This window comes from Phocoena sinus, chromosome 17, assembly GCF_008692025.1.
Source record: "Phocoena sinus isolate mPhoSin1 chromosome 17, mPhoSin1.pri, whole genome shotgun sequence".
NCBI lineage: Eukaryota > Metazoa > Chordata > Mammalia > Artiodactyla > Phocoenidae > Phocoena > Phocoena sinus.
Window position 1 is genome coordinate 49,576,269 of NC_045779.1, and position 15,876 is coordinate 49,592,144.

At 33.3% G+C, this 15,876-nt stretch overlaps 1 protein-coding gene across 14 annotated transcripts in view; it reads left to right on the forward strand.

Annotated features, from left to right (window-relative positions):
* Window positions 1-15,876, forward strand: part of OXR1 (oxidation resistance 1) — a 457,600-nt gene that overhangs the window by 398,971 nt on the left and 42,753 nt on the right. For all 14 annotated transcript variants that reach the window (XM_032610521.1, XM_032610526.1, XM_032610523.1 and 11 more), the window contains 3 exons: window positions 1,273-2,033; window positions 5,410-5,578; window positions 11,079-11,241. In XM_032610521.1, coding sequence (XP_032466412.1) covers window positions 1,273-2,033; window positions 5,410-5,578; window positions 11,079-11,241 — 1,093 coding nt within the window. The remainder of the gene's footprint in view (window positions 1-1,272; window positions 2,034-5,409; window positions 5,579-11,078; window positions 11,242-15,876) is intronic.

The window sequence follows — 15,876 nt, forward strand, 5'->3', positions numbered from 1 at the left end:
TGGTAAAAATGAGGTGTAAGATTTGATTGGTTTTCTTCTGTCGTAACTGCTTGGGAAGCTAACTGCAAAGGTATCGTGCAGGAGCTGTACTGAGCAATAGCAGCATCATTGACATAAAAAAATAAGGTTACAGCACTTACCTAAATCTATATGCTGTTAGGTTTACTTGACTTTATCTCATACCTAAGGGTCTTGTTAAATCTACAGGTACAGTTTCTCAAAACTTTTGCCAAGTCCCAAGACCCTATGTATGCAGTTTTAGGGGCTCACCAGTAGATGACACTATTACACATTTAATAACACAGATTAGATGCTTACATACATTTCTTAAGGTGAATCACTCAGTACAAGGGAAGCAGAGATAGGAACTGGACTTCAACTAATTAATACTTTTTTAAAAATAAATTTTACCTATCCTATGCACAATGAAAATTATGCATATCATTATAAAAAATATCAAGTACTAGAATAAGAGGAACGGGGTTACCCAACTTCACCATCCAGAGGTAGCCAATAAATTGTGTGTCGGCTTACTTCCAGTCTTTCCTATTCTCAGACTTGCATAAATGTTCATACTTTTTCCAAAGAACTCATGCAATTTCTGTTTATCAGAAACTACTTTTAGCCATCATTTTGAGTTGCTGACTTGCATTTCATGTAGTGTTTACACTGTCTCCTTCCAGAACTTAACTGTCTAACCATTGAACATTAGTGCTTGCATATACAAATGCCATTAAACATGGAAATCTAGAAGTAATGATGAACCATTCAGCTAGCTAATATCTAACCTCTAAGCACTTTTGCCTCAGTTCTATTCAGGTTGGTTTTTAACTTTGCACTTGAGTTATTTATTTTAGTTTAATTTCTATTTAAACGTAAATAAGTACTGTGTGTGTGTGTAATATCAGTGTATTTTTATTTTATTAAGACATTTAAAATTTTAATCAAAATTTTATTTGCATATTTCATCAGTGAATAAATTTTAGTTTAGAATTATAGCTTCACCCAGAACTTGTATCTTCAACTTCTCTTCAGGTAGATCAATTCAGGAAATCTTACACTGATATTTCCCAGATCTTAAGCAATTGATGCAAAACTTGACTTAATAACATGGTCTATAGGAATCAATCAAATTTTTGATATGCTGTTAAGAGATGTATGCTACACCCTTTTAGGAAAACCTTTTTAGTGATATTAATTCAGTGTTAAGTTTGTGGAAAATAAAATTCTACAATTTAAAAAGTAATAACTTTAAATTTTGTTTACTGACAGAGAGATAGATCAGTTATCAGGAAGGGACGTCTGCCATTTGAAGAAAATGACAAGAAGTAATACTGATGAAATAGACTCAAGAATTCGCGATGCAGGTAATGATAGTGCCAGCACTGCTCCTAGGAGCACCGAGGAGTCTCTTTCTGAAGATGTGTTCACGGAATCAGAACTCTCTCCTATACGAGAGGAGCTTATTTCTTCAGGTGAGCTGCGACAAGATAAATCATCTGGTGCGTCATCAGAATCTGTGCAAACCGTCAGTCAGAGTGGAGTAGAATGTTTGACAGTAATAACAGAGGCTGCTAGTACTCCTGACCACTTAAAATCCGATGCTGGACATACTGCCAATGAAGTTGGGACTCTTTCCCTTAAAACTGATTTAAATAATCTTGAAATGGCTACTAAGGAAGGAGATCAGACTACAGATAATCTTCAAGAAATCTCAGGTCCTAAAGAACAAAGCACAGGTATAAAAGGTAATGCAGACCAGGATTTTCTTCTTAATGAGAATTCATCACACCATGAAGAAGGTGAAAAAGAAAGTGTGCCCTGTGGGGAAGCAATAGAATTTAAACAAAAGCCAATTGTCAGCAAAGGAAAACAAGGAAAGGAACAAAATCAGGACTCAGAGACTGAGGTAGAAGAGCTACGGAAACTCTGGAAAACCCATACGATGCAACAAGCTAAACAGCAAAGGGAAAATATTCAACAGGTGTCACAAAAAGAAATTAAGCATAAAATAGCAACAACCAATATAGAAGGTAAGTGTTAAGGAATATATAAAGTTAGTTTATCTTATTGCATATTGTCTCTGTCTTTCCTCACTGACTCAAAAGCTACTGTATCTTAGGCCACTCTGAAGGATGATCTAGTAGCCCTTGACTGATGTTTCTCTGGGGACAAGTACATAGTCTCTGGTTTCTCCTGTCTTTTCTTATCCCACAGTGGGTTGTACACATAATGGGCATCTTTTCCACCATGTTTAAACATTCCTCACACACTGCATTCTGTCTTTAAACAATTTATTTCTTGAAAGTGCACACAAGTTCCATAATACCTCTGATTTCTCCATTTCTCTTTTAGTTCTTGATATGTTTCATCATTAAAATACCTTTTAAAATTTCGTATATAATATCCTAATTGCAATTTGCAATTGCCGAAGTTGTAGTCCCATCATTTTTTAAAAGTGCAATTAGACATAAAAATCTATTTCTGAAATTCTTTCAAGTATCCACAAGTTCCATCGTTGTCTGATTAAATGTTTTCCTTTAAAAAGCAGTACTAAGGATAAATTAAAACACCATTTTGTTTTTTCATACTATTTACTTATGAAAATTATAGTAATAGTTTGTCTTTTATTTCTAATATACAGTGCTTCCGCTTAGTACATTATGGGTTAAAAGGTGTATAACTCAAGTATCTTAGTTAACATTTCTCATATTCTATTGGAGTATTGATTCTAGATTAATCAATACTAGATTTCAGTCTTTTTAATTAAAAAATTTTAATTGTTAAAATATACATACAATAAAAATGACCAGTTTAACCATTTTTAATGTAAAATTTAGTGGCATTAAGTACGTTCAACATTGTTGTACAACCATCGCCACCATCCATTTCCAGAACTTTTTCATCTTCCTGAACTGAAACTCTGTACCCATTAAACAGTAACTTCCATTCTCTTCTCCCTACAGTCCCTGACAACCACCATTCTACGTTTTGTCTCTGTGAATTTGTCTCTACCCTATGTACCTCATATAAGTGGAATTATACCATATTTTCCCTTTTGTGTGTGGCTTATTTCCCTTAGCATAATGCCTTCAAGTTTCATCTGTGTTGTACCATGTCAGAAATTTCTTCCTGTTTAAAACTGAGTGATATTCTACTGTACACAGCACATTTTCTTTATATGTTCATTTGTTGATGGACATTTGGGTTGTTTCCACCTTTTGGCTGTTGTGAATAATGCTGCTATGAACATTGGTGTACAAATAATCTGTTCGATTTCCTTCTTTCAATTTTTTGGATATATACCAGAAGTGGATTTGCTGGATCCTATGGTAATTCTGTGTTTAATTTTTTGGTGAACCATTGAACTGTTTTCCACAGTGGCCGCACCATTTTACATTCCTACCAGCAACACACAAAGGTTTGATTCAGTTTTTAAAAACACTGAATTTTCTTTGCATTGTCTAATTTAGGTATACTGAAGACCTAAGGATTATATTCAATAGATGTTAAGGAATTCATTTACTCAAAGCAGGTTCTATAAAAGATTGAATATTTTTTCTTTTGTAATTTTTTTCTTTGTTCAGAGCTAATGAATGTTCATTAAAGAACATTTGACAAATGTAGGAAGTTTTTAGAAAATTTATAAAAATTACTTAGAGTTCATCACCTAGAAATGATCATTGTTAATATTTGGTATATTTATCTTTGATCTTTAGTGTGTATGTGTATATACATACACACAGACACATACAATTTTGCTAGTTTTTGTATGTATCTTTACTTACATGTATTTTTCATATAAAATCAGGATTGTATGTAGTGTTGTTTCTTGCTTTTTTTTAACTTAGTATATTATGTAATAAACATTTTCCCATGTCATTATACAGTTGACCTTTGAACGACTCAGGGGTTAAGGGGTGACACACACCCCTCTCCCACATTCGAAAATCTATGTATAAGTTTACAGTCAGCCCTCCATATCTGTGGTTCTGCATACATGGATTCAACCAACCATGTATTGTAGTATTATAGTATGTATTATTTGAAGGAGATCTGCATATAAGTGGACCTGTGCAGTTCAAACCCGTGTTGTTCAAGGGTCAACTTGAATCCATATAATTCTTTCATGGTTTTTAATGGCCCTGTAATTTAGCCATTTCTGTATTAAGACATTCAGTTGTTATTAACAATTCATATTATTAAGATATTTCTTTGATGTTTTAAAGGAGGCTGGCATAAATATCTTTATTAGATATATTCGTGTCTGATAGTTGTCTTATATTTTGAAACTTTGAAAAAGATAAAATGAGGCATTTCCATTTGACCCGATAATATAGTAGACTACTTTTATTTCATTGGGTTTGTTTGGGTGCAGGGTGTGATGGGAGGGACATCCCATTATGACAAAATACTAAAAGGAGAAAAATTGGTAAATAGTTTAGATAGGTATTCCTGGATTGTTACCATTTGGTTTCTTCTTTTTGTACCAGTGTATGGAGGGGGGGACAAGAAACTTAGTTTTAAGTAACTAATTTTAAGTAACTTGAGATCCTATAATAGGGAAATATTTAAAGTTTCTGAGCTTTAGTGACTTTATAATATCATAAAACTTACAAAACTGTAAATATAAAAATGTACAAATATAATTGTGGGAAGAATGGTAAAAGTTCACTCTTTTAACCTGATGCAAATGTTGGGGCTCAGATAGATTATGTACCTTGTGCAGTATTACACAGGAAAAAAGCCATGACTCCTGACTATAACTAAGTGCTTTTTCTTCACAGTATGCCACCTTCGTAAGCTAATTAATGCCTAGATTGCTGAATTGAACCATGTTGTCAGACTCTCAGTGTGTCATATGTCAGCATCTGTGGTTGGACGGGTTAGAGATAATTCAGGCTGTCCAAACTGATGGCTGAATCTAGCATATTGTTTTTATCACACCTTCATATGCATATAAAAGCTTCACAAGATTTTTTACTAAATTTTTGTCTGTAACAACCATATTACAGTAACCTTTGAAAATTCTACAGACTTATTTAGATATTGTTCTAGAAGGCTGGTAAAGAGCATGCAGAAAATTGCGCATGTGTATGTGATACTTTAGTGCGGGTGTCACAAACAGAAATTTGACAACAGTTCCTGGATCTTCTGCCTTTTCCCTAACGCTTAGACGTAACGTCAGCTCATACTTTGCCTATTAGTTCATTAGTCCTGCTGTACTTGTCACTTTGCCTCTGATGGGAAAAAATACAAGCTACTTAAGAGAATTCAGTAAGTTGACGTTTTATTCTGTAATTATTTGTCAGAAGTTTGGAGATAAGCATTACTTAATCTAAATTATTTTAAATCATTCAAGCATGGTGTATGAGAATTGAATAAACACTGTTTGTGTCTCAATTCTAGGTTCTGCACTTTTAAAAGAAAAGAGGAGGCATCGATTACATAAGTTCTTATGTCTCAGAGTTGGAAAACCTATGAGGAAAACATTTGTATCTCAAGCAAGTGCAATGATGCAGCAGTATGCACAGAGAGATAAGAAACATGAATATTGGTTTGCTGTGCCACAAGAAAGGTAAAACAACAACAGAATCTTCAAAACATTATTGAGATTCCTTGAATTGAAATTATTTTGTATACTACATCCCACCAGTAGCAAAGTATTGAAATAGTTTATGATTAAAACCTGACATTAAATCTATTCAAAATCGTTTAGTTCCTCCTCTTTTACACTCTTTAATTTACCCCATTTCTAATTTTAGTCCCTTTCATGGTTTGATGCAAAAAAGGTGAACATATACCTAGTTTTAGTAGTAAATAAACTTACTTAAAATGTCTTAAATCAAGAAGGTTCATCAAAATACTAACTGGTACAGCCCCTACCTCAAGGCAGGTAATGATGTATAATTTCCTTCTTAAAAATTTCATCAAATGCTTACTGAATGCCTACTATAGAATACATAGCACTAAATTAGCTACTGAAAGGATGTGGTCCTCAAACTGTTTTTTATACCCACTACACAGTAAAATTTTTCCTCTTAAGTTTAAGCAATTCTAAAGGATGTCTGTCATCACTGCATTGTAAATATTGACATTTTAAGTTAAAACTTGCATTTATACTTTAAATATACTCAGTAGGATCTAAACATTGTTAACAGTTTGCCCTCTACCATTATCCATTTAAACACCACTTGAATGTGCTCTTTAACAGTTAGAATTTGCATCATTACTTTTTCTCTTTGAATTTGTATTTCAATTATACCTCCTCATAGAATCTTACTCTAAGGTACTATATTTTTATTCCCTTTTACATTTTTTTGCAACAAATTACCTATACTTACACATTTATCTGTATGTGTGTGTGTGTGTGTACTGGAATTACATTTATTTAAAAATTTTGTGATTATTGTCAAAAGAGTAAAGGGTCTAAGGCTTACCCTACCTTGCTAACAAGTTGGCCTGCCTCAGTTTAATGCATGCTGGCAGAAAACAGAGTCAATAGCAGCAGTCACAGTACCAGCACTTGTATGAGTTCTTTGAGCTTCAGTCCCCACAGTTAGATGTGAAGAAGGCCAAGTGACAGCTACATGTGCCATGGGTTATGTTAAAGAAGAGGAACCATAAGTTTTGGGAACTTAAACCTTTTATAATGTACAGTAAGCATGGTTACCCTTTGCTCCAGAGTAAGGTACTATTGCTGAACAAAGATACATGATGCCTCTGCTCACAATACATGTGGAAATCAAAGAGAAAATTGTCTATCAACAACTGCATTATTCCAAATGTTAATTAAACACAAGAAAATTTTATCATTACAATTATTACTAATAAACAGCTCATCAAAGCAACATAAATTATAAATAGTCATAATTATTACATATAAAAAAGTAAAATATAGGAAATGCCTTAATAAAATATTTAGGGCTTTCCTCCAATTAGTTTATGTATCCATTGATGAATATTGTTCATTGAAATGATGAGATAGGATTCAGCCCCTCAGTTCTACCCCCTCCCTTTTTTCTTTTTATTACAAGTATTGAGAAGCTTTGTTCATAAAAAAGTCTATGAAAATTTTATTATAATGTCAGTTCTTTAAACATGTTTCTATTTATATTCCAAAATTACTTACGTTTCATCAAAATTATTTTCAGTGACCATTAGTGAACAACTTCATTAAAAACTCCTCCAGTTTTATGGAAATCAGTGAATTAGAAACCACCTGATATGCCAAAGGACTTGTTATCCAGTCTTTTAAAACTTTTCCCCATCTCAGTACCAACTTTGGGCAACAAGGAAGTTTTTACAGTTTATGGCATGTAAAATTCTGGGTGACTGATGATAGTGCCTTAGTGAAAGCAGAGAACAGGCAATCTGTAAGATGTCTTGACCACACTGTTCTCAGGCAGCTTAGTATAAGATGAACATACGGAAGCAGAATATAAGATTACTTCCCTTAGGACTATCTTATGTGTCTGTGTACCTCTTGGAAAGTCTTTATATGTTGCTCTGAAGACTGTTGCTTTCAGGAATAAAATTCTTCTCTCTCCCCCCTCACCTAAATATACAGTACAGTCTGTGCATTCAACAAACGGTGATTAGAATAATTTAAAAATATGGTATGATTTGCATAATTCATGCGTACATGAAAGGCAAAGAGCCAGATACTCAGATCTGCCAACGATACCAAGATGATTACAATGAAATATTCAACCCTATTATATCTTTAGTTAAAAATAATGTAAGGATTTGTTTTTCTCATTACTGTTGGTTTTATTTTAATTTTTGCATGGAATTTTCCATTTTAATGTTGTCCTTGCACCTTGGCTAATGTTCATTAAAAATTAGTTTTATTAGAATTTTGAACTGTACTGTATCTAAGTAATTTATGAAAAAACAGTTGCTTGTTTTCATAGAGACAAATTATCTGAAAGATGATACTTAATTCCTTTTTTTTTTTTTACATCTTTATTGGAGTATAATTGCTTTACAATGGTGTGTTAGTTTCTGCTTTATAACAAAGTGAATCAGTTATACATATACATATGTTCCCATATCTCTTCCCTCTTGCGTCTCCCTCCCTCCCACCCTCCCTATCCCACCCCTCTAGGTGGTCACAGAGCACCGAGCTGATCTCCCTGTGCTATGCGGCTGCTTCCCACTAGCTATCTATTTTACATTTGGTAGTGTATATATGTCCATGCCCCTCTCTCGCTTTGTCACAGCTTACCCTTCCCCCTCCCCATATCCTCAAGTCCATTCTCTAGTAGTCTGTGCCTTTATTCCTGTCTTACCCCTAGGTTCTTCATGACATTTTTTTTCTTAAATTCCATATATATGTGTTAGCATACGGTATTTGTCTTTCTCTTTCTGACTTACTTCACTCTGTATGACAGACTCTAGGTCCATCCACCTCATTACAAATAGCTCAATTTCATTTCTTTTTATGGCTGAGTAATATTCCATTGTATATATGTGCCACATCTTCTTTATCCATTCATCCGATGATGGGCACTTAGGTTGTTTCCATCTCCGGGCTATTGTAAATAGAGCTGCAATGAACATTTTGGTACATGACTCTTTTTGAATTATGGTTTTCTCAAGGTATATGCCCAGTAGTGGGATTGCTGGGTCATTTGGTAGTTCTATTGGTAGTTTTTTAGGGAACCTCCATACTGTTCTCCATAGTGGCTGTATCAATTCACATTCCCACCAGCAGTGCAAGAGGGTTCCCTTTTCTCCACACCCTCTCCAGCATTTATTATTTCTAGATTTTTTTGATGATGGCCATTCTGACTGGTGTGAGATGATATCTCATTGTAGTTTTGGTGTGCATTTCTCTAATGATTAGTGATGTTGAGCATTCTTTCGTGTGTTTGTTGGCAGTCTGTATATCTTCTTTGGAGAAATGTCTATTTAGGTCTTCTGCCCATTTTTGGATTGGGTTGTTTGTTTTTTTGATATTGAGCTATACCTTTTTAAAGTGTTAGTTGCCACATAAGAAATGACATTATTAAAAAATTGTATTAACTTAGAAACAATTTCCAGAACGGTGGTTATTGATTAATATGTGCTAGTGGAGAGTTTTATAATCACTTTTCAATTATCCATGCTAATTACAGCCAACAAAACATACATATTTGAAAGGTGTTGCTGACCCTCAAATAATGTTTATCAGGGATTTAGGCTTTACTCTAGTAAACAAAATGGAAAAGGGGAACAAGAGAGTTAAAAGGTTGGATCATCCCTGAACCAATAATACACTGAATGTTCCTGGTATTTAAAAGTTAAACATATGTTTGTTGGCAGTCTGTGTATCTTCTTTGGAGAAATGTCTATTTAGGTCTTCTGCCCATTTTTGGATTGGGTTGTTTTTTTTTTTGTTATTGAGCTGCTTGTAAATTTTGGAAATTAATCCTTTGTCAGTTGCTTCATTTGCAAATATTTTCTCCCATTCTGAGGGTTGTCTTTTGGTCTTGTTTATGGTTTCCTTTGCTGTGCAAAAGCTTTGAAGTTTCATTAGGTCCCATTTGTTTATTTTTGTTTTTATTTCCATTTCTCTAGGAGGTGGGTCAAAAAGGATCTTGCTGTGATTTATGTCATAGAGTGTTCTGCCTATGTTTTCCTCTAAGAGTTTGATAGTTTCTGGCCAACAAACACATGAAAGAATGCTCAACATCATTAATCATTAGAGAAATGCAAATCAAAACTACAATGAGACATCATCTCACACCAGTCAGAATGGCCATCATCAAAAAATCTAGAAACAATAAATGCTGGAGAGGGTGTGCAGAAAAGGAACACTCTTGCACTGCTGGTGGGAATGTGAATTGATACAGCCACTATGGAGAACAGTATGGAGGTTCCTTTAAAAACTACCAGTAGAACTACCATATGACCCAGCAATCTCACTACTGGGCATATACCCTGAGAAAACCAAAATTCAAAGAGAGTCATGTACCAAAATGTTCATTGCAGCTCTATATTTACAATAGCCCGGAGATGGAAACAACCTAACCTAAGTGCCCATCATCGGATGAATGGATAAAGAAGATGTGGCACATACATACAATGGAATATTACTCAGCCATAAAAAGAAACGAAATAGAGCTATTTGTAATGAGGTGGATAGACCTAGAGTCTGTCATACAGAGTGAAGTGAGTCAGAAATAGAAAGACAAATACCGTATGCTAACACATATATATGGAATTTAAGAAAAAAAAATGTCATGAAGAACCTAGGGATAAGACAGGAATAAAGACACAGACCTACTAGAGAATGGACTTGAGGATATGGGGAGGGGGAGGGGTGAGCTGTGACAAAGCGAGAGAGAGGCATGGACTCTACCAAACGTAAGGTAGATAGCTAGTGGGAAGCAGCCGTATAGCACAGGGAGATCAGCTCGGTGCTTTGTGACCATCTAGAGGGGTGGGATAGGGAGGGTGGGAGGGAGGGAGACGCAAGAGGGAAGAGATATGGGAACATATGTATATGTATAACTGATTCACTTTGTTATAAAGCAGAAACTAACACACCATTGTAAAGCAATTATACCCCAATAAAGATGTTAAAAAAAAAGAAAAAAACTCTAGACCACAAAAAAAATAATAAAAATAAAAAAATAAAAGTTAAACATACTAAATTTCTATTAACTTGGAAAAAATCTGTATAATGTCCAGGTTTTAAAATAGGTAATTAGTTAGTTGTTTACTTATATTTTATATAATTAGATCATTGTGTAAATGAGGTCAAAATGGTGGGTTCAGTTTTCCTTCCCATTGCTAAGTTTCTTTAAAGAAAAGAAACATTACTGTGGACAGCATCTGAGCATGTCAAAACCATGCTAGAGAAAATCCTAATGTAGTTTTCTCAGAGCCTGACAGAACACAGCCAAAAAATTTTAAGTTAATGTCTTCCTGGTAGTGGGCTTTGTTTTATTTTTAAATAAAGCATGGTATATATTTTGTATATTTTAAGTCTTCAAGTTTTGTGAAAATATTTAAAAAATATAGTTTTTAAATTCTAGCTAACAGCACAGAATACTAGGTCTACTATTAATAATCGCTTGTTCTAACAGGACAGACCACTTGTATGCCTTCTTCATTCAGTGGAGTCCGGAAATATATGCAGAAGATACTGGTGAATATACCAGAGAACCTGGATTTATAGTAGTAAAAAAGATTGAAGAATCGGAAACAAATGAGGATTCTACTAATGAAGCAGCAGCTAGAGAATGGGAGGTAAGGGGGAAAATGTGAAGATTTCATTTATCTTTTTGCTTTGTGTGAATTTATAGTTTTATAGTAGTTACAGGCAAAGTGCAAGTGATCTTTGTACGAAAGAGTAATTTTTTAAAGGTTCACTGTCCATGTATATACATGTTTATTGAATAAATCTGATTAGTAACTTTGGTTTATTCCTATTTGTCATTTTCCTTTTCCTTTAAAATACTAGAGAAGCAACCTATAGCAATAAAATGCTTTTTATTGAGTGAACTTTAGAATAATATTAACTGCTGTTATACTAATTTTCATAAAATACTTATTTCAGATCTGATTTGTTTTGTTATGTTTCTGATTTGTTTTAATGTTATCTCCTGCATGGAGGTGGTACAGCAGTTATTTAACTCATTCATGCAAATTAGCACTCCTTTCTCATAAGCTCATAAAGCATTATCTTGACATCAGTTTAGCAATAGTGCTAGGGAAATAAGCTGATGCTAATTTTACTAAGTAATGAAAGTTTTATGTGCTCAAATTTACTGAGCTTGTCTAAATGATCAGATTAACACTAATCAACTTTTTATAACCCCTCTTAGATCCATCTTTTAGTATTACATATTATGTTTTTACATGCTTTGTCTTGTGGGATTGATAGGGTGGGTGACAGTACCCAGTTTCTCTCTTGTTATGGTTGCCTGGATTAACCTCTTTGTGCATTAGAAAATACAAAGCAGATGCTAAAATGTGATAATAAACTGAATCAAATTTTGTTATCCATGTGGTGTTAATGTTTGCAGTTGTTGATGTGATGAATGTATTGTGTATGTACTTAACATGTATAATGATTGAAGGTATACATGGCATGTCTTTTGTTTAAAATGCAAACCTGATTTTGTATGTGCCTAAGTCCATTCTGTGGTATATACAGCATCAGTTTCTGCTGTGACTACAACATAATGGAGGAAAAGAGTTTAACAGATTTTGAGCATTTATTTTGAGTTATTTTAATATTTAAACCAACATTATTAATCTTCTTACCAGCTTTATTCACAATAGGCACAAACTGGAAACAACCTGAATGCCTAACAGCAGGAGATTGGATAAATAAATTTCAGAATTTTATATAATTCCAAATAATGTAGCAATAAAAAGGTTCTATTGGTAACAACAACATGGATGAGTCTCAAAGATAATAGTTTAATAAAAGAAGCCAAGCCAAACATAAAAGACTATATACTGTATAATTCCATTTACATAAAATTCATAAGGGCAAAACTAATCAAAAGTCCACCAGACTACCTGTTTCTGGGAGTTTAGGGTTTGGCAAGGGGCAGGAGGGAACTTTATATAGAGTACTGGAGATGGTCTGTATTTTATTCTTGGTGATGATTTACATGGGTGTTCACATGTACAAAATAATCCCTATGTATTTAAAATTAGTTTTAGGATACTTTTAAAATAGCCCCGGTGATCAAAGGTAGTAACAATAGAAGGTAGAGTGGAAGGGAATAAAATAAAGTTTTTAAAAAATGTATTACCTAGTTAATAAGACAGGATTTAGTGACAATTAGGTAATGGTGAAGTTTCTAACCTGGATGGCAAGGTGGATGGCAATATTTTCAATCAGGTAAGGGAGTTGAGAGTTTTCTCTCCTTTGGGATTGGAATACTTAACTTTGGAAATAATAGACTTTTATTATATTTTTTTGAGTATTGACATTTTGATTCAAAGGAACTGCCTCAGTTCTTGTGGAAGACTCTTCAGGTTATGATTTCTAAAGAAAAAAAAGGTCCCCTCACTTGTTTTCAACTAGAATTGATTCAAATAAAAAGATGGATGATAAAAAATTTAATTTTAAAAACTTTTTTTGCTGCCTTGTCTAGAAACATTTTGTTGCTCTATCTAATATAGTAGCCACTGTTGACGTGGCTATCGAGTACTTGAAACGTGGCTAATGCAACTAAGGAATTGAAGTTTTAATTCTATTTACTTTTAAATAATTTAAATGTAAAAACCGATACTTGATTCAGTATTGGATGACGTTTAAATATGTTTGGAACAACTTGGATATATGAATCTATTCTTTCAACTATAAATTTCATGAAATCTAAATATGATCTAAGTAAGTTCAGGTATTTCCTATGAAATTTGGTGTCTGCATTGAGATGTAGTTAAAATATACTAATTCCTATAGATACAATAGCCCCTAGCCACTTGTAGCTGTAGAGCACTTGAAATGTGGCTAGTCCAAATAGAGATAATCTGTAAATACAAAATATTTACTGGATTTTAAAGATTTAGAATTGAAAGAAAAAAATGTAAGATTAATTTTTATATTGATTATGTTGAAATAATATTTTGGATATATTGGGTGAAGTAAATATATTAAAATTGATTTAACTTTTTTTTTTTTCCTTTTTTCATGTGTCCACTAGAAAATTTGTACTTGCATATGTCTTGCATTGTATTTCTCTTGTATAGTGTTGGTCTAGTGCCTGATAGCTACTAAGTACCTAAAAAGTTGTTGTTGCTTTTTTTCTCCATCAAAAGTCTGTTGTTTACCTCAGGCCTCACTCTTGGTGTTGTACATTCTGTGGGTTTCAAGAAATGTAAAACGACATAAAAAGTATTTTAAATGTTAAAAGGATGTTTTTTTAAAAAGGAATTTGACTAGAGACATATATAAAATAAGAGTAATTCAAAATTTCTACCTACGGCCGGAGAAGAGGTGACTTAGAATTTAGGATGAATTTATTATGAATTTATTTCATGCTAACATGAAATTTATACATTGAGGAAACTTCTGCATATGATAAACTCACCTCCTCTACTACTTCTCTTCTGTTTCCTTCCTGTCCCCCTACCTCTGTAAGTGGCATGAAGGCAGGGTTTTATGGGTTTCATACACTGTCTGCAGAGCTAAGAACAATACAGGCACATAATCCATCCTCGATAAATACTTACAGCATTAATGAATAAATTTGGACATAGATTAAAATAAATAATGAAACTTGTACTTATTAAAAATTGATCTGTATCCTAAAATAAGTTCTTATGTCACTTGTAGTAAATATTTTGTCATAAAGCCATAGACTCTGGAAGTTGGAATTAACTGACAGTTCAGCCTCTCTCATTTTACATTTTACACTATTCTTGGTTCTGCTGTAATATATTTAGTGATAAGAAACTTACTACCTCAAAGGGCAGTACTTTTCAGTTTCGGACAGTTGTGTTAGAAAGTTCTTTCTCTTGGTGATTTAAAGAAGCATACCTGTGTAAGTTTAATACATTTGTCTTTGTTCTTCCTTCCAGTGCACATTAGTAACAACATATTTTTCTATATACTATGATACTATGAAAATTTATTATCAAATATTAATATTTAAATATAATTAAATATTATTATTTATTATTATTATCTTCCTTTTTAATCCTCTACCAGGGTTATTTTCCCTGGTACTTCTGTTTGACTTTAGTAACTCTTCTTTGATCTTACACTATCCTCATCATTACCCTAAAAGGATTCATTAACTGTGGCACCCCAAATTACTAAAATGTGCACCTTTTGTAGCAAGAAGAATTCTACAATATTTGAAACAATTTCAGATCCCAAATGTGCAAATTGAAAGTCAGTTCTGAAGATAATTAGAAAAGGTTGGAATTCAAGAATTAGAAATGATGAGAAAAGGAAAAAAAGGAGAGCAGTATTAGAGATTTGTACAGTGAATTCCAGAGAGAAGTGAGAGCAGCAGAAACCTACCTTTACTAGCAAAGAGAAAAGGTAGCTAAATTTTAAGATCGTCAGGAGTAAGAACCCCTTAAGATACATTAGAACTAAGATTCCTGAATATTGGGAGAAAGAATCTAGAAATACTATACATGTAACTCAAGATGTGTAACAGATTGATGTTATTTAATATGTACTCTTTATTGTTCTAGTTTAGTCATTAGTCAATATAAATATAGTTAGCATAAAACATCAGGTTACCTCAACATTGTTTCTTTTTTAACCATACTGTCTTGAGTTTCTTAATTATGAATTCTTCTGCTGTTGGTAGTTTAATAACCCTACCTTGCGACTGAAAAGGAGCAATTGTAGAGTCTTCTGGTTTCTGCCAGTACTCAGTGCAAGAAGTCAGTAGAGCATGTTTACTGAGGATAATATTTTATGTGGGCCTTTGCAGTTTTGTGAGAAATATTACTTGCTTTTTTGATGGGGAGTGTTTTTATGGATGTTCACTGAAAAGGAAAATACACTAATGGCATTTCAGCAGTGTCAGGTAAAGGTGGGAAAAGATGCCTATTTTGACCCCTACTGTTTGCTGATGATTGTGCTTTGATTTGATTAATCCATAAATACAGAGATTAATAGTATAGTGAATTTGCATGCGCCACTCAGCTTTCTCAACTTATTTTATCTGTAATCCTTCCTTTTCCCCAGGTCACGTTTCTTCAAATGTGATAAAAATGTTTAAAATACACGTAATATGAATGTATTTTTACTGTTTGCTGTTTGAATTGGCATCCAACTAAGGTTTAGATGTTTCAATTAGTTAAAACGTCTCTTAATTCTCTGTAGATGTAGGTTCTCCCTCCATTTGTTTGCCTTGCTTTGCTTTTTTACCTTGTAATTTTAGCTTTTAAGAAATCATA